This window comes from Moschus berezovskii, chromosome 24 (genome assembly GCF_049115385.1).
Source record: "Moschus berezovskii isolate FMDL1 chromosome 24, NW_MosBer_1.0, whole genome shotgun sequence".
NCBI lineage: Eukaryota > Metazoa > Chordata > Mammalia > Artiodactyla > Moschidae > Moschus > Moschus berezovskii.
In genome coordinates, this window is record NC_142483.1 from 2,349,200 (window position 1) to 2,374,322 (window position 25,123).

Sequence of the window (25,123 nt, forward strand, 5' to 3'; positions counted from 1 at the left end):
CTCCAGCTCAGATAACAGTGCAGTATCTCCGCTTTATCTTCTAGAAAGCTGGCCAGGCCTTGGGGGCGGGTTGGAAGGTGAGGCCCAACCTCACTGCCGTCCCTCCCGGCCTGGACACCTGGGGCGGAAAGGGAGTGCATCTGAGAGTGGAGAGCTGCCCAGTGCCTTCCACGGCTGCCGAGAGAAGGAAGGATTCAATTCACCACTCACCCGATCACCAGATACTCACTGAGCTCGCCCCCGGGGCCAAGCCCTGTTCAAAGTGCTCTTGGATTTCAACTCATTTAATCCTCCGCACAAATCCCAGGAGATTGGCCCTGACGTCATTTGGCTCATTTGACAGTTGAGACAATCAAGGCTCAGGGAGGTCAAGCAACTTGCCCAAGATCACACAGCCAGTGGGTGGTGGACTCCTTACCAGGTTAGCTTACCTAGAGTTACTTATAAACGGATTTTAAAAGGCATCTAGGGACAAGAACTCTGAGGAATGGAAGCCTACACTGATTAATTCATAGTTGCTATCTCTGCTGGGGTCTCAAGGATGGCTCCCTGGGGGTGGGGTGGGGAGTGACCATTGTATGGGGATCTGGGGGAAGGACATTCCAGGAATGGCTAACGCAGAGACCCCAGGTGAGAACAAGCCTCAGGGGAAACGGGCCTGCAGAGAAAGGGCCTGGTGGGGTTAAGCAGGAAGCCAGCCAGCCTGGCCCCAGGCTCTCAGTATAGAACTGGCCCCTCCGTCGGCCAGTCTGAGCCCCTCGGCACTCTCTGGCTTCACCTCTTCCCAGCTGGGTGACCCTGGGCAGGCGGCTTCCCTTCTGCCTTTGCCCTTGGCTGCTTCACCCCAGTCTGGGCTCTGCAGGCCCTTGGGGTGGGGGCAGGGCCCACGGCGGCCCACGGCTGCTGCTCAGATGTGAGGCCGCCACTGGACCCCGCGTCTCCTGGCAGGGACGGAAGGTGGTCCCAGACGTCGCTGGGCTGAGACGAAGGGCTGAGTCAGGGAGATGCAGAGACCGAGAAGGATAGAGGAAGACAGACAGAGGCGCAGACCGACAGGGTCGGTGGGGGGGGGGGGCGCCCCCAGAGGGCCTGGGAGACACGGGCCATCTGAAGGAGACACCCAGAGACACAGGGAGACGCGACCCACAGCAGCAAAGAGAGATGGGGACGGAGACGCCAGCAGAGAAAGCTGTGGCTGTCCGGACGCCACTGAATGGCACTTGCCGTGGTGAATTTCACGCTCTGTAAATTTTACGGTGAAAAGAGAGACAGTGATGGAAGGACAGAGTTCTGGGATCCTGACTCTCTGGGGCCCTAAGCTGGTGGTGGGGAAGGGGCCGGGGGCTGGGTCCCTGTACCAGAGTCTAGGCCTCCAGGGCCCAGGGGTTTGGGGGCCAGTTCCCCTTTCACCGGGCTGCCCTGGTCTGGCAGTGGCCGGTTTTGCTTACGTGGGTTTTGGGACAGGCTTCTGAGCCCTTGGCCAGGAGACAGGGCCTGGGAGGTCTCGGGAAGGCAGCTTGTCCCTGGAGGTCCTCTCCCCAGCTCCAAGGCCGCCAAACCCAGTGAGTGGGGGCCGGACGACGCCCCCCACCTCGGCTGTGGGGGTTGGCGTCAGGGCACTCAACCTTCTGAGCTGACAGCTTGGAGTGTTCACTGCCTGTCGCACCCATCCAGGAGGGCATAATATGGGGTTCTCCGTGGCTCCCCACCAACAGCCCAGGATATGACTGCTCAAGAGCCTGGGCTCAGAGAGGTCAAGGGCCGTGGCTGAGGTCACACAGTGGCCACAGGCAGCCGTGTGGGCTGGGGAAAAGAACAGCCTAGGCAGGGGGCTGGGACCCGGTGCCGGCAGGCCAGGGGTGGTGTGGGAGCCCCCAGACGGGCAGCGAGCGGGTGAGAGGGGCCCTCTCCACATGCTCGGGGAGGCCGGCCCATCTTCCGGGCGGGGACACTGAGGCCCAGCTGGCCGCCAGAGCCCCCTGAGGGCTGCAGGGCCAGGCGGGGGCTCCGAGCCGAGCCGGGTCGCAGGCGCCCGGGGCTCGAGGCGCACGCGCGGCGCGGCCACGTCCGGCCCCGGGGGCGCGGCGGGGCGGGGAGCGGCGGCCGAGACCCCGCCCCGGAGGCGGAGGGGCCAGGGCGGCCCGGGCCCGGCGCGCGCTCGGCCCGCCCCCGGCCCGCCCCGCGCCGCCGCCGGGCTCCGCGAGCTCTCGGCGCGCCGACGGCCGGACGGACGGACGCGGGACGCGCGGGCGGCCGGGCGAGCGGAGCGCAGCGCAGCGCGGTGAGTGCACGCGGACCCCGGCCCGCGCCCCCGGCCCCCGCGCCCCTCGGCCGCGCCCCCCGCCTAGTCCGCCCCCGGGCCCTGGTCGGTCGGCACCGCTCTCCCCTCCCGCGCGTCCCCCGCCGCGGGGGCCCAGGTTCCCCTGCTCCCGCGCGGGCCCCGCGCACTCCCGGCCCCTCACACCCGGCTCCTCACGTCTCTTGTGTGCGCGCAGGCTTCACCCACACGTGCCTTGCACACGGGCGGCCCCGGACACGCACGCCCGCCTCCAGCCTGAGAAGCGCGTGTGCCTCGCCGCCGTGCACGCGGGCGTGCCACACACGTGTGTCTGTCCCACACGCCTCTCCCGTGTGTCACACGCGTGCCTGCGGTGGTGAGCAGACCCCCCCCACACACACACCACGAATGCCTGCACAAGCCAACAGCCTCCTCGTCGGGCTGCCCCGGCCCCCCCAACCCTGGTGGGCATCCTGCTTCATGCCCTCCTGACCCCGCTGGGGCCCAGGCCAGCCGCTGGAGGCTTTGTCCCTTGTGGGGGAGCCCGGGTGGTTCCCGGGAGTGCAGGCCGGGGTGACTGGCCCTGCTAACCTCCGTCCTCCTCTTTGCCCCCGCCCCCCGCCCCCCCCACCCCCGCCCCTCTCCTCCTGCCCTCTCTCCAGCCAGGGGCACCCTCTCGCCCTTTGTGCTCACAGGGTCTCATTCCCACCAGTGTGTGCCCACCGCTTGGGCTGGTCTTTCAAAGCTGGCCTGAGCCAGCAGGTGTCGCCATGACCGGCCAGAGATGGAAAAAGGGAAAGAACATTTGGGTGCTGACCGTCACCCTGAGCCCCAAGGATCAAGGTGCCACTGCAGGGCCCTCCTGGAGCCAGCTAGTGCCTGGGCCTGGCCCGAGTCTGTGGCTGAGTGATTGGGACTCTGAGCGTCCCCGTCCCCACATGCAAACAGGGGTGAAGATCCCCGCCTCCCCCAGGAGGAAGGGAGGGCCTGGGAACTACTGCTGGATCGACTGCCCACCCCCCAACTGGGTCCAGAGCCTTGGGAAGGGCAGTGGGCAGGGCGTGGATGGAGTCAGAGGCTTTTACTCTGGAGGCGCAGACTTGCCAGCCCCCACTGAGCCTGGCCCTGCCTGTTTGGTTTGGCTTTCAGCACGTTAGTATTATTTTTAAAAATTTAATTAGCTGTCAGCATTTACAGATGGGTGAGCTTCACAGAAAAGTCCGGATTTCCGTCTTGTGAGAGAGAAATCACAGGGTTCTGGAGGCTCAGGACCCATGTCACTGGGGGTTGGTGCCTTTGGGTAGTTTGGCTTGCCTGCCGCCCCTGGGGTCGGGGCCGGGGCCCACTTGGCCGTAGTCCCCAGCTGGCCACTTTCACATTTGTGGCTCCCCCCAGAACTGCTGTATAAACTGGGGTGTTCTTGCAGCAGCAGCACCCACTCCAAGTGGGCCTGGGCTGGTGGACACTCTTCCTGCTGTGGCCTTGCAGTCACTGTGACCCCGGGACCGCCAGGCTGAAGACCCCGAGTTCCCCAAGGCTGCAAGGCCTCTGGAGGACCTTGGTGTGTCCTGTTGGGCATCAGAAAGAATTCTGTGTCTGCTGTGGGGGGGAGCAGGGAGCCCTTCCTTTCTGCACCCCTGGCTGGCCTTGGAGGAGGAGGGTGCGCTTTGCAGGGCGGGGCTCAGGCCGGAGGACAGGCTCCCAGCTCCCACTCCTTGGCGGCCTCTCGCTGGGTGGCGTGGGGTGGGGCGGTGGCTGTGTTAAGGCCTGGTTGCTGTGACTCTGCTCTCTTTCTGCCTCATGGATGCGGCCGAACTCATGCCAGCCGAGTATGCCTGTGGTGGGTGGCCCCCTGGAAGTTTGCTGACTGACTGACTGAGGACCGGCCCTGTGGGCGGCACGCGGGACTTGGGGGTGGACTCGGCCCCCGGCCTCATCACTGTACCTTGAAGCTTTCGTTCCTGCTACGGAGGAGGGTGCCAGGGGCCTGTTCCGCCCCTCTGTAACCCTGTGTCTTCTCTTCGGTAAAGCGGGTTCTGTCTGATGGCTTTCCAGGGCTCACGGTCCTGAAATGGGGTGTTGGGGCGGGGAGCCTGGGGCCCGCTGCACAGGAGGTGACTGGGTGTTTCCCCTCTCTGGCTTCTTGAACCCTGATGTCCCACCTCTCACCACCTGCCCACCCCCCAAACTGAAGGCCTGGCCCTGGGATGTAGTTCCAGCCTACCAGGTAGGGTGACTCAGGCAACAGAGTATTGAATTAGGTTGACTTCAGACAGGTGTAGTTGCTATAAAGGCGCTGAAGCCAACAGGGCAGCCCAGCCCTGGGTGGGAGGACAGGGTCCTCGGAGGAGGGCATCTCTGAACTGAGATGGGAGCGAGCAGGCTGAGGGCGCAGCTGGTGCAAACGGCCTTTGGTGGGGCCCCGGCGTGGTGTGTGTGAGCCTTGGCGCGTTCGAGGGACGAGGGACTGAAAGGGAGGAAACTGGAGCCGGTAGGGGAGGGGACGAGGGTCAGGGCAGGGACTTGGAAAGCTGCGGAGAAGTGTTTATGCAGGCAGCCACGAGCTCTAATTGCCATTTTAAGGCAGCCTCCCTGGCGGCGCGATCTGGAGGCTGTGTGCCCCTACCAGGAAGGTGCTGGCAGGAGTGAGGAGGCCCTCTCCAGGCCTGGGCCCGAGGACAGGTTTCCCCCTTGAGAAGCTGCAGGGTAGGTGAGGAGACAGGGCCGTTGACAGACCTTTGAGATCCGGGGTGACACGTGCTGGTGAAATAGCTGTTGGTGCCACCTCCCGGCGGAACACTCTGCAGCTTCAAAGGAGGCTCTGATCCTGAGGTCCGTGGAGAGAAGAGAAGAAGGTGGTGATCAGTGTGTAAAACACAGCGTGTCTTGCGTCAACTAAGAGCTGTAGATCTGCATTCGCTTATATGCTCCTAGGCAAACGCTGGGAGGAAGCCCTGGGGGGAGTTGCAGTGGTTACCTGTGCTTTACCTGGAGAGCACACGGTGGGGGACCAGGGTGTCAGATCAGGTGACACTCCCACTGCGAGCTTTGTGTTTTTGGATTTTGAGCCGTCCCACTGTATTCGCTGTTAAAGCGTTACATTAGAGTCAGATGCAGCTGAGCAGTTGGCGGGTGAGTGTTCACTTGTGAGTTGTAAGTGCAGTGTTTCAGGACGGTTTCTAAGTTCCCTGCTTTACTGAACAGACTGACTTCTTCCTGGCATGGTATACAAAGGTTTCCACTGTGATTAAAATTAGATGCGAGCAAAGTCACGGTTTGCACAGTTTGGCGATTGGACAAAAGAAAAGATGCCCCCCTTCCCTCTGCCTCTTTTCCTGTGGGAGTTTCCCTCTCCAGATTTGATTGCTGGCTCTTCCTGGGGTGGGCACCATGGCGCTTAGCGCCCCATCTTCAGCCTGCTTCTGCAGTCCGTCTGCCAGCCGGGTTGGAGCTTAGCGACAGGTCCAGACCATGGGGGCCTGCTGGGCGCAAGGAAGTCCCGCAAGGCTCAGATCCCACCTCTGCTGCTCGCAGGCCAAGCTTCCTTCGGGACAGGACCCCCTCTGTCCAGTGGTGTCATAACCCATCTCTTAGGGTTGTTGGAAGGAGGAAGGAAGTGATACCCAGTGGGTGCTGGTCGCTGTCCTTGGGGAAAGCAGTGCCAGGACCAGCTCCTCTGCCCCCCAGAGAGCTCGCTGCCTCGGGGAGACAGATGGATGCTCATGTGAGGTCCCGAGGCCGCCGGGTGTGCCTGGGCTGCAAGGCAGGTGAAGCTGGCCCAGGCCTGGAGCGGGGGGGGCTGCTGTAGGTGGGACGTCAGCGACGGGGCACAGACGGGACAGGTAACCCGGAGCAGCAGAAGGAAGGACCCCGTGGGCACGGGGGTGGTCAGGTCTGGGGATACAGGAGGATTTTCAGTTTTAGTTTTACCCTGGGTGTGATGATAAATCCAATGTGAGCAGGCCGATCTGATTGGGATTTTCAGGGACCCCTGGCTTCTGGGAGTGGGGTTGCAGCCTGCCTCCAGGAAGGTTGGGAACCCAGGGTGGGGATTGTGTGGGAGCAGCCGGGAGAGGCTGGGTGGACTCAGGGTTCCTTCCGTATGAGGGACCTTGAGCTCCCTCCTCACACACAGCACTCAGGACAGCCTCTGGTGTGGGCCAGCCCAGAGTTCCTCCTGTCCATCCTGAGGGCCCCAGGGACCCCTGTAGGCAGTTCTGAAATGCTTCCATCAGAGCAGTTCTAGGGGAGATAACGGCGCCTCTGGAAGTTTGGGTGTGGTCAGGGAGGGCTTCCTGGAGGGGATGATACTTTCTCTGTAATGTGAATGTTGGGGGTGGACAGGAGAACACTGGTTCCTCTCAGATGAGTTGGAGGGGAGGCGGGCTGTGAGTCTGGCCTCACTCCCTGGACCGGACAGGGAGGACCTTAAGTCCTGCTCTGAGGGTGACAGGTGGGCAGCCTTGGGCATTTCTGAGCGGAGGGGCGGGGGTCCACCAGCCAGCAGGAGGCCTGGGCGGGTGACAGGGCAGGTGGGAGGTTGGCTGCAGTCACTCTGCAAGTGAGGGCCAGGGCTGTCCACCCCGGGTCCTGCCCCAGGGCAGCCGGCTCTGGATTGCGGGGTACCACGGCCGCACGAACCACTAATTCCTTTCCTTCGGGCTGGTCCCTTCCCGGGGCCCCTGTGGGGTCAAGTCATGCGTCACTTGCACCATTGTCCTCAGGGTTGTTGGAATCTGGAAGCACTGCAAAGGTGCCCGTCTTCCCATATATGGAGATCATTGCAAAGAAAGTGCTGGTTTGGGGAAAGGTTATTTCCTTCCTCCAGGGTGGGGATCCTGGCTTTTCGGTGGTGGGGGAGTGTGCTGTAATGTGGGTGGCCAGGGCACCCCCGCCTGGTCAGCATCAGCAAGGAAGTGCTGTGCCTGTCTGCCAGGGTGGCATAGTTGGCGGGGAGCGTCAAGAGCCTCTGTGTAGCCAAGAGGGTGGGGGCCACCAGCCCCCGTGTGCCCAGGAGTGGATGACCCCCTGCAACCCTGGAGGCTTTTGCCTTTGAGCAGACCCTGCTGGCCTCAGGCCATCTCACCTCCTAGGGCCTCAGTTTCCTCATCTGCAAACTGGGGACAGCCCTCCTGGCTCTGCTGTCACTTGGTGCCCAGGAATGGCCTAAAGCGTGAGAAGAGGGGTCTGAGGTGCTGGGTGACGGTGGGGTGAGGACCCTGCCAGGCCAGGGTGCCGGTGCACCTGCCCGGGCCTGGAAGTTGGGGAGTTGGAGATTCGGGGTGAGGCTGCGGAGTCCTGACCTCCAGCCCAGCCTTCCTTACTCCAAGTGGTCAGGACTCCATGCACAGGGCACAGGGAGGGCAAAAAAGGCAGCTGTGAATGCCCAGGAAAGATTTCCTGGCAGAGGGCATACTGACCTGGGTCTTTAGGGATGAATAGGAGTTTGCTCAGGCCAGAAGGGTGTGCCTGGCAGAGGGCACAGAGCAATGGGCAGACCTGAGGAGCTGTGAGATTGAGGGGAGCTGAGGCAGGTCCTTTATTGAGTGCCTGGCTTGCCTGGTGCCGCGCTGCAGGCCTCACATCTCCTCTGGAGTCTGCCCGTGTTGCCGGGAGGCTGTTGTGATTGGTCTCATGAGCAGACAGGAACAGGTCTGCTCTGGGGTCACGTGCTCTGAGCCGCCCACAGCCTGGGGGGAGCTGCGCTCACATTTGAACCCTGACCTCCAGGGTCCAGGGCTTAATCCCACTTGTTGCCCATCTCTGCTCTAGCAGAGTTGACTGACGGCCTTGGGCGCCCTTTGGGGACAGTTGTAAGACATTTCTAAATTTCAGGGCCGTGCAAATAAATGGGGTTGCTGGCATGGCAGAGGCCCCGATGGTCACAGAGCCTCCCTTGCTGCACTGCCTTCCGGACGCTGATGCTTTGGAGGGTGGCCCCTGCCCGTCCCTGTCTGTCTGTCTGCCTGCCTGCCTGTCCCTGCCCCCCACCCCCAACCCCAGAGTCCCTCCCTGGCCTCCGTGAGGCTCAGAGGAGGACCCAGGAGAGGGGGCTTCTGTATGAAGGGTGGACACACACCGGCGGTGGTTACGGTGTGACCTCCAGCTTAGCCAGTGACTTGCCAGGTGACGTCAGGTGAGTTTTTCTCTGTTGCTGAAGGCCCTTCTGGGATGAGTGTAGGTGACACTCACATTGAGGACGCATCTCCCATCCTGTGCTGCTCCTGTGCTGGGGCTGGGCGAGTGACTCCAGCCACCCATCCCCACTCTCCCGCCCACCGGAAACATCAGGGCTGAGCAGGAGAGCGGAGTCCCCGCCTCCAGCCTGTGTGTGGGAGATGTCAGCTCCCAGCTTGGGGAGGCAACCTTCCCGCCTTGGCCCTGTGGGCATCTGGCCCGTCTGGGTTAGAGGGGAGGTGGTAGCAGAACCAGCCTGCCCAGGGCACCGCGGGAGCCCGGAGCGTGGGGATGTGGGCAGAGCTGCCCGTGCTGAGGTTGGACAGGAGGCAGGTGTGGCAGGCGCTGACACCCTGGTCACACCGGTGCGGCTGGGAACCCAGCGGGGCAGGCGTGCACAGGCTCACACTCATGCACACGTACACATGCTTAAACGTGCCTCAGGGCACACACCTGCCCACACGCGTATTCACTTAGGCTTCCCGTGCACACAGGTGCACTTGCCTCATCCCCCTCTGCCCAGCACTCCTGCTCACACGGACCTGCAGGTAATGGACATGCGTCTCGTGGAGGGACCCTTGGTCTTTCAGCTTCCCTTGAAAACACATGTTGCTTCTGATGGAGAAGGAAAACAGGAAGCCGGAGGCGGTCTGCATGAGCCCAGAGGTAGGGGGAGAACCGGGTCCCAGCCCCACTTGGGGACTCCCCTTTCCCCCTCCAGTGGTTTCTCAGTGTCCATGGACCCCTGGAGTCCAGGGGCTGGAGGAGGGCACGTGCCTGGTTTGGGAGGCTCTGAAGGAACGGTGGACCCCAGAGTCGATCTCCTACCTTTGTGTCCCTTTCAGGGGAGACGTTGGGCTTCCCAGGTGGCTCAGTGGCTAAAGAGTCCACCCGCAATGCAAGAGACACAGGAGACGTGGGTTCGATCCCTGGGTCGGGAAGATCTCCTGGAAGAGGGCATGGTAACCCCACTCCAGTATTCTTACCTGGAGAATCCCATGGATGGAGGAGCCTGGAGGGCTACAGCCCATGGGGTCACATAGAGTCATGTATAACAGCATGCACGCATGCAGGGGAGGACTTAAACCCCTCCAAAGGCCAGTTTATTCTGTGTGTGTGTGGTGGGGGTGAGTGGGTGATGGGTGTTCCTGCTCTCCATGCCTGGCAGGGAGGGACCGAGTGGATGATCCGCTGTACCAGGAGCAGCTGACTTCTCTCGGGGCTTTTAATCACAAAATGTCGAAGCTTATTGAGTAGCATCTATTGGACGGATCGCATAGAATTTGTCTTTTAGGGAATTGCCTTGGTTTTCCAGTGTTGTACGGCGCTTGCATTCCTGAGGTAAACCCTGTTTGGACACGATGTATTATTACCCCTGTAATGTGCTGCTGGATTCAGTTTTCTGATATTTTACTTAGGGCTTGGCAGCTCGATTCATAAGTGGGGCTGGCCGGTGCCGCGCTCTTGTTGTGTCCACGTCTGCTTTTGGTATCAGGACTTTTCCTAGTCTCATAAAACGGGAGGAGGCAGCCCCGTTCTTATTGTAGGTGCTGGAACAATTTTTAATAGAGTGGGAACTATCGTCAGCTCTGACTGGACCAGGCCTCGGGCTGGCCTCTGCAGCTGCGTTTCGATTTCATCCCACAGCGCCCTGCGAGGGTAGCCTGTTCTCGCTGGATGGATGGGGAAAAGGAAGCTTGGAGAGTTGTAGCCTCTGGTCCGTGGTCGGACGGCAGGAGGTGGCTCTGCTGGGCTGTGAACGTGAGCTGCTGTGACACCCGCCCCGCGCTTTGCATGCTGTTCACCGCAGTGCAGGACTCCCCTGAGACGCTGGCCTGCAGGGGAGCCGCGGGCCCTGTTCTGGTCTTCCAGGGAGGCGGGGAGGAGCCCTGATGGAGCAAGAGCGCCCCTCGCTTGCTCACGGTCTGCCAGCCCAGCCGCCATCTGCGCGTCCGCTTGTCTGCTGACTGTTCCCTGCGAGCCCGCCCGCTGTCCTTGGGCCGTTCGTCCCGTGCTGATGCCCCCACAGTTAACCCACCATCCTGTCCGTGCTGCCTGCGTCTCCTCACCCAGCTTCGCACCCACCCGCCTGCCCATCCGCCAGACGTTTATCCACAGGCTGGTTCCTCCTCCATCCCCCGATCCATCTTCACATCCGTCTGTCTTCCATCTGCCATCCGTTCACCCAGCACCCCTGATCGGACCGCCGTCCGTCAGACGCCCGTCCACCGCTCCGTCACTGTCCACCCCCTGCCAGGTTCCTCTCCCCCCTTCTCATCCACCCTCCGTCTGGTGCCACCCACTCTTGCGTCCACTGATTCATGCGTTCACCTGTGCCTTCATTCGCCCGTCCATTCTTCCATCCACCCGCCCTTGGGTCTTGGCCCTAAGGTGAGATGTGGGTGTGCAGACATCATTGTTTGGGATAACGATATGAGCCAAAATGAGCGTTTGGGAACCAGAGCCTTAGGATTTAGCAGGAATTACGCATGTGGAGGGCAGCTGAGAGAAATGGAGTAGGAAAGATAGGTGGGGGTTGGATGGTGAAGGACTTTGAAAGCTAACCTTAGGAGTTTTCACTTTATCCTTGGGCCAGCGGTATTCAACCCAGGTTCCATGAGTCCCAGAGAGTCTCTGAGATAGGCATCAGTTTTTTTATATAAGCCCATATGTCTGTTAAGACTCTTGGTTGAAAGTGATGGAAAGCTTAAGCAAGATCAGTACATGATATTGCAGAGTTCAGCTTTTCGGTTAGCTTCAGGTATGGCTGGATCCAGATGCTCAACAGCTGTCACTGTGACTCTGTTTCTCTTTTTTCTATATCTTGGCTTTGCCTTTGTTTTGTTTTGTTTTTGAGTTGACTCCAGCCTCAGACAGTCTCCACCTGACAACAGGATGGCTTCAGGGACCCTCAGTGTTAAATCAGTTCATCTCTAATACGGTGGGAATAAGAGAGGCCGTTTGCCCAGTGTCTCACCTGAATTGGGCCTCATGCGCTCAGGTCGGCCTGGTGTCCATCCCTGGATTAGGCATTGTTGCGAGAGGAATGAGAAGCACTGGTTGGCATGACAGTTGAGTAGTGTGGACCCTGGAATGAAATCCAGGGGCCCTTCTTGGAAGGAGGATGAGAGTACGGTGGGTGATGGGAAACCATCCCACATCCAGTGCTCAGCTCTGCTCACATTTTCCTTTTGTGGTGATGGGTGGCTTAACCAAGAGCTTGGGGGTGGTAGAGAACCATCAGAATTTCTAGCAGCTGGGAGGCAGTCGGGCAAGAAGTCCTCGGCGGGTACGACCACGGGCAAGCTGGATGCCTGTCTGCCTGCCTGGGGCTGGGTGGAGGGCGTGGGGACGCAGGTGGGGAGGGTGATGAGCTCAGCCTTGGCCGCGGGCAGGGCCATTTCTCACCGCTCCGCCCAGTGTGTCTTTCCTCTCTCGAGTCATGACTCCTGGGGAAGGAAAATAGCAGCTCCATCCTGTGCCAGAAGCAGCATTTTCTTTTCTCGAGGGTTGATTGTAAGTCACGGGTGTTCATCTTTGTAATTTTTCACCTGCTTATGTTGATAATGAGATTAGCGATTATGTAGGAAGGCTCAACTCTCCCTGGATTTAAGGAGAATTTAATCATTTTACTTACTTTCTTTTTTCTCTTCATGAGCAAAGAGAGGGAAGGGAGGGGGAAAAGTCTGGCTGTGAAACTGGAAGGGTGATCTTCCTGGTGTTTTCACAAGCTCACCCGTGGGGGTCTCCAGGGGCCACGGGTGTGAGCACACAGGCCCCAGCACCCTCTGTGCCTTCCGCCTGGGCGCCACTGTGGCCACCTCGGGTTGGCCCCAGACCCGGGGTCCCCTGCGCTCTCCCTCGAGTCCCCTCTGCCCTCAGCCTTGCCCACTCTGCCCCGGCCAGACCTGTCTTTTTGTCTTTCCACGACAAAGGGAAGGAATATCAGCCTTTAAAGATGGAAGCCAGGCCTAATCACTTTTCTTCGGGTGATTTGTGACTATTTTGTCGTATCTGTCCCCTGCTGCCCGTTTCTTCTGCCAACAGCTCTGTGTGTCCTGTTTCTGGACTATCATAATAGGCTCTTTTCTTTTAAAAGCCTCTTCCCTTGTGAAGAAACACACGTACCAAACAGTCCATGAAAGTCAGCTTACCGGTGAAGAACCGCTCCTGCGACCACCACCACCTCTGACCCCGGAGGACACCCCTTCCTTCCGTGGCCCTTCGCCCGTTCCCCCACCCCCAGCACCCAGGTACCCCCAGTCTCACTGGGCGTGGCTGTCTAGCCCTGCCCCCTGTGCCTGCTCTCCCTCCTTGACGATGACAAAGTTGGACCCGGCTCCCTGCTTCCTGTGGCTGGAATCTTCCTCTGGCTTCCTGATGACTTCCTAACGTGCTGGGACCCGGGGATGCCTCCCGCCACCCCTCTGGAATAGTGTCTACAAGACACTTTGCCACGTTCCCTGGGGCCCTGGGCGCGGGTGACTGACGGCTTGTCTCTTCTGACCTTCTCTCCTTCCTTAACTTTCACAGCCCACCTCTTTTCCGTCTTGGCTGTTCCCGTCACCTCCTCCCTTTGTCTTCCTGCGTGCCGGCCACAAGGAGTGCAGCTGGTTCATGCCACGGGACCTTTGCACGTGCTGTTAGCACCGTCTGGCTTGCTTCTCCCACATCTCAGCACGGCCACTGCATTCGTTCCAGGAGACTCTCAGCCGAAGCGTCGCCTCTTGGCGAGGCCTGCGCGGCCCCGTCTTGCCTGGGCCATCCCTCACAACCTCCTTGTTCGTTCTTACAGGTTACTTATCTCTTCCGTCCACCAGGATGCTGGCCACGCGAGGTCTTGGCCGCCAGGGGTCTTGTTCGTGGCTGTGTCCCAGTACCTGTCGTGGCAGCTGGCAGGTCGCGGGTGGGCAGTGAATGTCTGCCACATGGAGGCCCCAGGCTGTGCTCCCTGGCCAGGCGGGTCTGCCTTCCGATATCTGAACCGCCTTTTGTCGTTGACGTCCCTGTGGGCCTGTGCGGGCCGGCGTTTCCTTATCTGCCAAGCACGGTTGAATAAAATCAACACGCTGCAAGTTCTCGGGCCCGTGCTGGGCATTCTGTTGGTGCCGAGGAAGCAAAGGTTAATAGGAACCCGATCAACAGCTAAAGTCCCTCCTGACTTTTTGTGCCAAGAGCACGTTTATTTTTCCCAGAGAATTAGATGACTTCCTCTGATCAGACAAGGAGCACCGGGTCATCCTCCGACTTCCCTTTTAGCCTTGGCTGCCAGGAAGCTTCCTGCAACGGGGAGGTCTCGGGGGCGGCCCTGGCTCCCTTCTGGGCCTTCGGCACAGCGCTTCGTCTCCTCCGCTCTCTCTGCTGCGTGTCTGTTCACTTTCGGCTCCACAGTGCACGTGTTTTATTACGTTTGACTGCAGACGATACGTATAAAACCGACCCTCTGAGCCACTTTTGAGTGGTAAGTCCGTTCCCACTGTTGTGGGGCCGTCCCCACCACCCTGTCCAGAACCTTTCATCTTGCCAAGCCGACCCTCTTCCCCGTTAGACAACTGCCCCTCGCACCCCCCGCATCCACCGTCTTGCTTTCCGTCTCTGGGGGGCTGACTTCTCTAAGGACCGCGCAGAAGCAGGTCACACAGCCCTTGTTCCTTGTGTCTGACTTGTTTCACCGAGCGGTGCTTTCCACGTTCATCCGTGTTGTCACAAGTGTCAGAACTTCCCTTTTACGGCTGGATAACACTCCGTTGTGTGTAGGGAACTGGATAATGTTGATCCGTCTGTCTGTTGATGGACGCCTGGGTTACTTTTCCCTTTGTGCTAGCGTCAATAATGCTGTTGTGAACATCAGTGTGCAGACACTATTTTCAGGACACGTGTTGTGGTGGTTCAGTCGCTCAGTCGTGTCCGACTCTGCTACCGCATGGACTGCAACACGCCAGGCTTCCCGGTCCTTCACCATCTCGCGGGGTTTGCTCAAACTCATGTCCATTGAGTCGACATTTTAGGACATTACTTTCTTACCTTTCTGAGTCTGGGGTGATCCAGCTGCAGCATCAGTCCTTCCAATGATTCAGTTCAGTTCAGTTCAGTCACTCAGTCGTGTCCGACTCTTAGCGACCCCATGAACCACAGCACGCCAGGCCTCCCTGTCCATCACCAACTCCCGGAGTTCACTCAAACTCATGTCCATCGAGTCGGTGATGCCATCCAGCCACCTCATTCTCTGTCTTCCCCGTCTCCTCCTATCCCCAGTCGCTCCCAGCATCAGAGTCTTTTCCAGTGAGTCAACTCATCGCATGAGGTGGCCAAAGTATTGGAGTTTCAGCTTTAGCATCAGTCCTTCCAATGAACACCCAGGACTGATCTCCTTTAGAATGGACTGGTTGGATCTCCTTGCAGTACAAGGGACTCTCAAGAGTCTTCTCCAGCACCACAGTTCAAAAGGATCAATCCTTCGGCGATCAGCTTTCTTCACAGTCCAACTCTCACATCCATACATGACCCCTGGAAAAACCATAGCCTTGACTAGACGGACCTTGGTTGGCAAAGTAATGTCTCTGCTTTTTAATATGCTATCTAGGCTGGTCATAACTTTCCTTCCAAGGAGCAAGCGTCGTTTAATTTCATGGCTGCAATCAGCATCCGCAGTGATTTTGGAGCCCAAAAAAATAAAGTCTGACACTGTTTCCACTGTTTCCCCATCTATTTCCCAAGAAGTGATGGGACCGGATGCCATGATCTTCGTTTTCTGAATGTTGAGCTTTAAGCCAACCTTTTCACTCTCCTCTTTCACTTTCATCAAGAGGCTTTTGAGTTCCTCTTCACTTTCTGCCATAAGGGTGGTGTCATCTGCATATCTGAGGTTATTGATATTTCTCCCAGCAATCTTGATTCCAGCTTGTGCTTCTTCCAGCCCAGCGTTCCTTATGATGTACTCTGCATATAAGTTAAATAAGCAAGGTGACAATATACAGCCTTAATGTATTCCTTTTCCTATTTGGAACCAGTCTGTTGTTCCATGTCTAGTTCCAATGATTATTCATGGTTAATTTCCTTTGGGATTGACTGGTTGGGTCTCCTTGCAGTCCAGGGGACTCTCAAGGGTCTCCTCCAGCACCACAGTTTGAAAGCATCATTTCTTCGGCACTCAGCCTTCTTTGTGGCCTTGGTCCAGCTCTCGCGTCTGTACCTGACTGCTGGAAAAACCATAGCTTTGACTCTGCAGACCTTTGTTGGCAAAGTGATGTCTCTGGATTTTAATATGCTCTCTAGGTTTCAAGGCTCCTTGGAGTGGACTTCTTGGAGTGGGCACAATTCTCCAGCTTCCACTTAGAGAAGAGACAGTTCCTAGCCCAGAACACTAGGCGGTTCATGTAGAGACTCTGGCCGGGAAGAAGCAGGGACCCCTGCCTCCCCTGAAACTCTCTTGCCTGTGTGTAGACAGGAGGGGCCCAGGAGGGTTCCAGGGGATAGAAATGGGGTGCCGGGGGGAGCCCCGTGGTGCCGATGGACAGTGAGCGTGGAGCCGCCGTGGACCACTGAGGCCCTGCCGTCAGGCCCAGCTTCAGACTTTCCTAGAGAAATTGAAAATCCAGGTTGACTGTAAAATGTTCTGATTTTATGTGTCGTAACATTAAATCGATTATGTAAATTAGCAACACTGCAGTGTTAATAACAGCAACTATTTTCAGAAGCACCACGTGGGCTCCAAACACGCTCCTTGGACAGGCGGTGGGGTGGCTGGTCGGTGATCACCCTCTGCTTGGACTTGGGGGCAGCGGGCAGCGGTCTGGACAGGCTTCTGGGAGACGCTGGGGCCAGCGCTGCCCTGTGAGGTGGCGGCCAGCAGGCCAGGTGGCCCCGGTCACGTGTGTGCTTGTAACTGGTGTGTCTACAAGGGTCCTGAGTGTTTATTTCCCTTCTCTCATCCCCCGCAGCTTGAGAGCCTCAGCGTTTGGCTGTGTCTGCCTCTGGTTTAAAAGAAAGATGCCCCACAGATAGTTTTAAAGTTTTGAAGCCACACCAGCGTCAACCTGAGACTTTGTTCTCTTTACCGGGTTGCCTGGTAAAGATGTAGGATGCCCAGTTACACTGGAATTTCAGAGAAACGATGGAATACGTACCTCCCAAATATCGTGCAGGACTGACTTAGTACCCAACAATGATGCCTTGTTTATCTGAAATTCCTCTGTAACTGCATGTCTTGTGTTTTTATTGGCTAGCTCTGGCAAGCCTGTTCTTGTCAGAATAAGAAGGCTCAGCGAACTGGAGAAAGGAAGAATTCCCTTATCTTGTGACTCGCTGTCTGTCACGTGAGGCCAGACCCCGTGCTCGGTGGTGGCTCGGGAGTGGTGATGAGGCGGTGTCCCCCGTGGGGGGCACCAGGGTGGCCTTCAAGCTCAGTGTGAATCCGGGGCTTCTGTGGATGGGTATGCTGTGGTCCATTTATGGGGTTGGGGGTCATCTGAATGGAGGAATCTGTGTCTGTGTTTGGGGGGGCAGGTAGCAGCGAGGGTGGCAGGGAGAGGAGCTCACAGCCGGGCAGTGAGGGCAGTGTTGCCAGCCCCCTGTTCCATGGGCGCCCTGTGGATGCGGGGCTGTGGGACAGTAGGCATGTCTCCCTGGACACCCTTGGAAGACAGCCTTGCTGAGCGAGCTGCGGCCCCGCCCTGCCCACATCCAGCTTGTGAGACCCTGACCCCGGGGCTGCATCAGAACGCCTCCCTGGCAGAGCTGTGGTCAGCCCGGGCCACCCACCTCCCTGCTGCTGCCCCGGGCCCGCAGAGTGGGATGCCCCCAGCTGCAGGCGTCTCCCATCTTCCCTCCCGTCTAAAGGCCTCTTGTTTCTGCCTCTTGGTGATGGAGCATGAGGCCCCGAGAGGATGCCCATCACTGGCCATCGCCGTGGGCTGCAGATTCCTGGGGGGGACCCCGCGGGTCTGGAGAGCCCGGCTCCCGCCCTGCACGCACGAGTGCCCCTTTCGCAGCGTCCGCTCCAGGGCTCACGTAGGCCGCTGGCTCTGTGACAGCCGTAGTCTTAGTATCGTCAACGTGCGTGCCTTGCCCAGCTTGGCTCATCCGCGGGTGTCGGGAGAGCCTGGGGGAGCCCCACTCTGCGTCTCCCTGGCCCCCGATCTGGCCCCATCTCCCAGGCCACCACAGGGTCTCCGCGTGTCCCCCACTCTCTGGCTGCAGGAGGTCAAGAACCCTTTCTCAGGCCTTCTCCTTGTGAGTCCTCGTTTCAGGTTGGAAGGGGGGCCCCGCTGCAGAAGCCAGACATTTGGGGGACTCTGTCCGGCAGGGGCCCTGGGAGAACAGCAGCGGGCACCCCCTGGAACGGCGTGTTTGGATCCGAGAACCAGCAGTGTAGAGGCCGTGCCCTCCCAGTCCTCTCTTGCGTGTGGGTTCCCAGTCGGCTTGCTTATCTCCGGGGACGGGGAGCTTCCTGCAGCTCGGTCTGTCTCTGACCTGGAGGGGCTGCCTTTGTTCCCCCGTCTCTGTGGTTTGTCAAGGGGATCTTGGGCCTCCTTGTTGTGGGGTCTTCCACCCTCCTGAGGTGGGCCGTGGGGGTCAGCGCTCGCCCAGGGACTCCCTGGCTTCTGGCCCCACCGCGCACACGCTCCTGTCCTCAGCTGGATCCTTACCGTCCTCACCTGGACCATCTCCGGGCTTCTCAAACTCATCCAGGCCCAGTCTCCCCGGCATGTCCATGGCCCTCCTCCATGGAAGCCCCAGCTCCATCCATCCTTCCAGACGCTCAGGCCCAGACCTCCGCTTCTCCTGGACTGCTCACCCCCCACCCAGGCCGTCAGCTGGTCCCGCCACATCCCCTCTCACCGCCCGTCATTTGCCCAGCTTCCTGCTGTCAATGTGGCAGCAGAGGAACCCTTTAAGTCGAGCATCCCATCGGATCACTCCAGGCTCCGGGGCTCATTGGCCGTTACCAAGCTGGCCCTTGGTCGCTGGGCTGCACGGTGGTGGGTGGGCCCTGTGGGTGGGGGTCCCCCTCCGTCTCCCCAGCCCCGGTGCTGCCTCAGGCCCTTTGCAATCACTGTCTCTGCGTCTGCTCTGCTTTGCCTCCCGAGAGGGACGCAGCTCAAGTGTCACTTCCTCAGAGAAGCCTTGCCCGACTCCCCTGGCTGACACAGCCTCTCCCCCACCCCGGCCTCTTCCTGTCCCGTTTCCTGGCTTTCATTCATTTCTGTCTCCATTGTCCTCACGGCCGCCTGGCGCTCAGTCATCTCTGGAGTCCCTGTGGGCTGGCACCTGCCTCCCCACGCGGGGGCCACAGCGCTGGCGGAACCAGCCCCGTCCTGGAGGGCGCCGGCTTGGGGGGCCTGTGCCCTCAGCCCCGGCCGACTGGCCGCGATGCAGGCTGCTTCTCCTGCTCTGTGGCCGCCGAGCCGCTCTGGCACTACCCGCTGGACGGGTTCTTGTGCCACCGTCGTGTCTCCCGTGCTCTCCCGTCCTCGTGTTTCTTAGGTGTGAAATTCGCAGACTTAAAACACTAGCCATGTCACTTCATGTGTTTGTTTTAAATCGAGGACTTCGGCAGTGACCGGCAGCACAGCTCCGGCGGGAGTGGGTGGAGAGGGACCCCTGTCTCTGACCGGGAGCACGCGGCCCCGGGGCGGTGCAGGCCTGCCCCCGAGTTGCGGCAGGTCCCAGGCCCGTGGGACCAGGGGCCTTTGTGAGGACGGAGATGAGGGGACGAGTGCGGACCCGTGGGAAGGTGGCATTCGAGTAGCTTGTGGAGGAGGCTGAGGAGGGGCTGCGGGGGTCACGTGAGGGCCCTGGAGGGCAGGTTGGGGCGGCTTCCACAGGAAATCGCGGCTGTTCCTTGCTGGCCGGGAAGCCACGGGGTCAGCTGCTCCCACAGCACACCGGCTTTGCAGAAAAAGGGATGAGGGGAGGGAGGCAGCGGGCGGCCTCCAGGTTATACTGGTGAGGGGAGGAGTGTGTGCGGCTAGAGCGGGGCAGGGCTGTGGTGGTGGAGGGGGGCGGGTGGGGGCGGGGAGCCGTTCACAGGGCCCCGTGAATGGACGGCATTGGCGTCTGTGTGTGTGCACACGTGTGTGCGTGTGTGCGGGACAGTGTGCGTGCAAGGCTAATTCTGGGATTGGTGGTAACGTTTGCTGAGGAGGTTGGCAGAAGGCTGCCCTGCATCCAAGCTTGCAATCCCGGGGGGTCTGTTGGGGGTTGTTCCTGAGCCCTGGGGGCCGAGGGCCGCAGTGTTCGGGGGCTTGGCTGCTGCCTGAGACCTGGGAGGGCCTGGTTCCTGCCCCGCGTCCAGCTGGCCGTGTCCTCGGCTGGCTGCCCTGGGCCTGTGGTCGCATTGCTGGGGATTAACCTGGATTTCGGGGGGAGATAAGCTGGGTGCTGAGTATGTATATTCCTGGGACCACGTGTGCAAGACCACCTGTGGTGTCCCGGCACACGGGCGAGGCTTGGTGAGACGATGCTCATAACTGCCTGGAGGACTGTGGTGGGGCCTCTGCCTGCCCAACACCTGCTTGCCTGCGGCCGTGTGCCTGGTGAACATGTGTGACGTGTGTGACCGGAGGCAGAGGGTCCCACTCGGGCACGTGTCAGGAGGCGGGTGAGGGCAGGGGCGACCCTGTACATCATCCGCGTGAGAAGCGCGGTGACCTCTCTCTGCAGCGTCTGAGCGGGTGGGAGTGTGTGTGCAGGGCCGTGGGTCGAGTTCCACGTGCAAACGGAGGTGGTGAGGCTGCCCAGCCATGCCCTGGTGCTGGCGTGTGTGCCAGGCGTGCACGTGAGTCCCCCCGCCCCCACCATGCGGCGCTGACCCCTGTCCTTTCCGGTTCCCCCAGGGCCTCACTGGAGAGGACGGTCCATCTGGAGGCTGCAGGTGGCTGGCTGCGGGGCATGGCACGGCTTGGGGAGCCCGTAGGAGCCTGGCTGGCCCTGGCCCTGGCCCTGGCCCTGAGTCCTGGCGGCGCGGCGGCCCCAGGGCAGGACTGCACGGGCGTCGAGTGCCCCCCGCTGGAGAACTGCATCGAGGACACGCTGGAGCCGGGGGCCTGCTGCGCCACATGTGTGCAGCGGGGCTGTGCCTGCGAAGGCTACCAGTACTACGACTGCCTGCAGGGCGGCTTTGTGCGCGGCCGCGTGCCCGCCGGCCAGTCCTACTTCGTGGACTTCGGCAGCACCGAGTGCTCCTGCCCGCCGGGCGGCGGCAAGATCAGCTGCCAGTTCATGCCTTGCCCAGAGCTGCCGCCCAACTGCATCGAGGCCGTGGTGGTGGCCGACAGCTGCCCGCAGTGCGGCCAGGTAGGCTGCGTCCACTCCGGCCGCAAGTACGCCGCTGGCCACACCGTCCGCCTGGCACCCTGCCGGGCCTGCCACTGCCCCGATGCAGGCGGTGAGCTCATCTGCTACCCGCTGCCCGACTGCCACGGAGACGCCAGCCCCGGAAACGCCTCGGACGCCGAGGAGGGGGACCCTGAGCTATGGACCCGGCACTATGAGGACCCCTACAGCTATGACCAGGAGGCGGCTGAGGCGGAGGCCCTGGCGCGCGAGCTCCAGGCGGGCGCTGCGGGCCCGGCCGCTCTGGGAGGCGGGGGTCAGCCGCCTTCAGCCCTCCAGGCCACCCTCTGGCCGGCTGCCCTCCCCAGGCCCACGGCAGCCGCCGCCCTGGGTCCCCCGGCCCCCGTGCAGGCCAAAGCCAGGAGAGTGATGGACTATGGTCAGGAGGCCAGGGAGGCACCGGCTGGCCGGGAGCAGCTGGCCGCAGGCGGCCCCCAGGGGCTGGATGGACGGCCCACGGCAGGCCCAGTACCGGGTCATGCTGTCCGGGAGGAGGGGGCCGAGGCCAGGGCCGGGGTGGAAGAGAACCTCATCCCCGATGTGCAGGCAACGCACCACAGCGCCGGGCCCCCTCCCACGTTCAGCATGCCCGGCACCCTCCTGACTGAGACCACGCAGGGCCCCCCCGAGGGCCCCACTGAGCCCAGTGCCCCTGCCGCCCCGACCACACTTCAGCAGGAGACGCCCCGTGCCCTGCCCACCCAGGAAGCGCCCCAGCAGCCAGCTGGGCCCCGGTCCCGGCTGGAGGAGGAGGAGGAGGACCCCAACTCCGTGCACTCTGTCCCGAGAGGCGGCCTGGAAGGTAAGACTCTTCTCTGGCTCCTCCAGGGATGCTTGGCCAGCGGAGGGCGTCCTTGGGGCTTGGTACCGGCCCAGGTCTGTGCTCAGCTGGAGAGGGGTTTGGGGGTCTGTGGCCGAGCCCCACCCTTCTGGGGAACCCTGGGAACTTGTTGTCTGGAGACCTCTCTCCACAGCAGGGAGTCCACGTCCTGTCCCATCCTGGGCTGTTCTCTCCGAAGATCTTCACTGGGCATCGGCCGTGGGCAGGCCCTTTGGGACCCTGGGGAGGCAGGCCTGGGCCTGGCTGGCCCTGGTCTACGGGCTGTGAGCAGGCCACCCCTGGGTGGGGTCCAGGGTTTCCTGGGGATGGGGGGCCATCTGTCCAGAGCTGTGGCCCTTGCTGGGCATCCACAGTATGCTAGGCTGAGACTGCAGGCCCCCGGCCCGATGGTGCCTTCCCTCCATCATGCTCCCAGTGGACGGCACAGAACTTGCCCTCACCAAGTGCCCACCCCGTCTGTGGCTCGATCCCCCCACAAGCTGGGTGCTGGGCTTCTGATTCTCAGCTGACCAGGCTGACGGTGGAAAGGTATGGTTCGTGGAAGCGGGTTGCACAGCGGGAGGTGGTGGGCTGCCACCAGGGCAGCGGGCTTCCGGGGGCTCCTCCTCATCCAGGCCCCCGGGCCTGCAGGAGGCGGGGAGTGTAATGAAGTCCACGTGTGCCCAAGTGGGCGGGCTCGCAGTCCTGGCTCCCGAGTCTGTGCCTGCAGCCTGCGGGGTTTCCAAAATAGACACGGCCCCCCGCCCCCTCTGCTTGCCAGAGGCCTCTCTGTGGCTTGTGGGCCTTGGAGTCCTGGAGGCTCGCTTTGTTCTCGGGGCCCCGGTGTTTTCCTCTGCCCGGACTTTCTCAGATGGTGTTTGGGGTGTGGCTGCTGCGGCAGTTGGCCGGGGGTTAGGGGCCCCTGACTCAGTGCCCCTCGTCCAATCCAAGGGTCGTCCTGGCAGGGGCCAGCGGAGGGGCGGGCAGGGGACAGACTGGGTTTCTCCGTGCTCCCCCGGGAAGGGAGGTGTGGACTGTGGGGGGCGGGCGGGGTGAGCTTCAGTGGGGCCCGGGAGTTTGGCCCTGGCCGCGTGAGTAAGGACTGCCCGCCGCCCACCACCCCGTCCGTCCCGCTGCTGCCGCCACCTCACCCTGACCTCTGACCCTCTCCCTGACCCCTGACCCTCTCCCTGACCCCTGCCGGTTCTCCCGCCCTGTAACTTAGGCGGGCACCGCTCTGTGCCTTGCCTTCTCCGTCTGTAAGCGCGGGGGCGGGGGAGGGTCCTGAGGGTTAAATGAACGGACTCCTTCAAGCTGGAGAGGGCTCAGCGCTGATGAGCACCTGAAACGCTCCCCGGGATTCTTCACCGTCTGTTTCTCGGTCCGCCCGGTCGGTTTCTACAGCAGACAAGTGCGGAGCAGCCTCTCTGCACCAGGGGTCGTGCTGGTGACACTGGGCGGGCACAGCCTCTGCCCTTTCTGGTCTGGTGGGGGCAGAGGGCACGCGTGGACGGGCACACAGAATTATTCGTGGTCACCACCATGCACACGGTGTGGGCAGGGGCGTGGGGGAGGCCTGGTGGGTGGGGGTCAGGGGTCCGATGGCGCATCGCTGGGGCAGCCAGGGCCTCGGCGCCTTCTGGCTGCTGTTGCAGGGGGTGGCTGGCGGATCCCGAGGGAAGGAGGGGCCCTTGGGTGAAACTGAGGAGCTGGTAGCTTGGTCCTTCCTGCCCGTGGGTCCTGCTGAGAGGTGGGTCATGGGGCGGAAATGCCCCTTGGCCATGCTGCTGTGGCAGCCCGGGGCTGGAGAAGGTGGTTGCCAGCCATCGCCCCAGGCCCGGCTTGGGCAGGGTTCTGAACCTGGCCAGGGTTCTCGGCTGCCTCCAGGCATGTCCGGATGGAACCTGATGGGAGCCACATGCATGACTCCCCTGCCAGGAGAGGGGCTCTGACGTCTCCTGTCGCTTGGGGACTTCTACAGCTGGGCTGGCAGGATGGAGGGACCTGGGGACCACCCCACCCCGCCCCCCTGAGCACAAGGGAGGGAACCTGGGGTTAGGGTGGCCCAGCTGGAAGCAGCGCCACCCCCCCCCCGGAAAAGGACCCCAGCAAAACCTGCAGGCCTAGGACCCTATGGGAGGAGGAGCCCCCCCACCATCGGGGCTTCACGCCCCCAGATTCTGCTGGGCAGGGGTGTTTGAGCGGCTCAACATCCGGCTAATAGAGAAGCTTTAACACTGAGATAGCTGAATGCTCGGAGAAGGCAATGGGAAGCCACTCCAGTTCTTGCCTGGAAAATCCCATGGCCGGAGGAGCCTGGTGGGCTGCAGTCCATGGGGCCACTAAGTCGGACATGACTGAGCGACCTCACTTTCACTTTTCACTTTCACGCCTTGGAGAAGGAAATGGCAACCCACTCCAGTGTTCTTGCCTGGAGAATCCCAGGGATGGGAGAGCCTGGTGGGCTACCGTCTATGGAGTCGCACAGAGTTGGACACGACTGGAGCGACTTAGCAGCAGCAGCAGCAGCTGTATGCTAACTGCAGACACCATATCATGCTCAAGGCCTGTGCCTGCACCGTCGTAAGCCCTCTGAGGTCAGAGGCCCCTTCAATTGTCACTGCTGCCCCCTCGGCACACGGCAGAGGAATCGGGGCCGCTTCCCCACCGACACACGTGCAGGAAGTGGCGGGCCCACCCCACCCCACCCCACCCCACCCCACCCCACCCTACCCTCCGTGTCTCCACATTTTCACCCCGACAGCCACTTCCGGTGCCCAGCCTGCCTGGGGACTGTGACCCATGCCAGATGTTCCCCAAAACCCAGGCAGCCCAGTCCCTGGGACTGTATAGTTTAGCCAAAGAGAAAACCCAGGCGTCGTAGGAGTGCAGCACATGTGCTCTGTGAGCCTGCCCGGGGGAGCTGACCTCCCTGGAGATCAGGGATGGCTTCCTGGAGGAAGGGCTGTTGGGGCAGGAGGAGCTGTTGACCGGGTGGCAGGTGGGGAGCAGAGAGTGCGTCTGGCAGAGGCCACAGCAGGTGCAGAGGCCCTGCAGGTGGAGGGGAGGTTGGATTGGGATGAGGCTGTGTGGCTGGGGCGAGAAGAGGCCCGGGAGGGGCAGGGGCCAGGCCCAGGGCAGCAGTGTTACCCTCAGCACGAAGACTGGGGCCTTCCCCAGGGGCAGGGGCGCCCCTGCTGGTGTGGGGCAGGACCTGGTACAGTCTTACCTGGGTCACGGAACCCTTCCTCCGGGTGCAGGGGGCAGAACGTGGGGCCTTTAGCGTCTGGGGTTCTCCGGGGTCCCCCAGAGTCCCCGGGTTGTGGCCCCAGGCAGCAGAGAGATCTGCCCAACCTCTGCCTGGTCCCTGGACAATCGCTGCAGACCGTCCCCTCCGTTGTCCTCTCCAGTCCGGGCATGTGGGAGATTTAAAGTCGCGCCGGGTCTGAGAGGTCCCCAAACACGGCTGGGGGGACCCGAGAGAGCCAGGCTGGAAACCTGGACAGCTGAGC

The 25,123-nt window shown here is 61.3% G+C and overlaps 1 protein-coding gene across 1 annotated transcript in view; it reads left to right on the forward strand.

Moving 5' to 3' along the window:
- Positions 1–2,181: 2,181 nt before the first annotated feature.
- FBLN2 (fibulin 2) overlaps positions 2,182–25,123 on the forward strand; it is a 67,309-nt gene continuing 44,367 nt past the window's right edge. The window contains 2 exon segments of the mRNA XM_088831551.1: positions 2,182–2,281; positions 20,293–21,593. Of these exon segments, the coding sequence (XP_088687677.1) occupies positions 20,348–21,593 (1,246 nt within the window). The 5' untranslated portion in view covers positions 2,182–2,281; positions 20,293–20,347.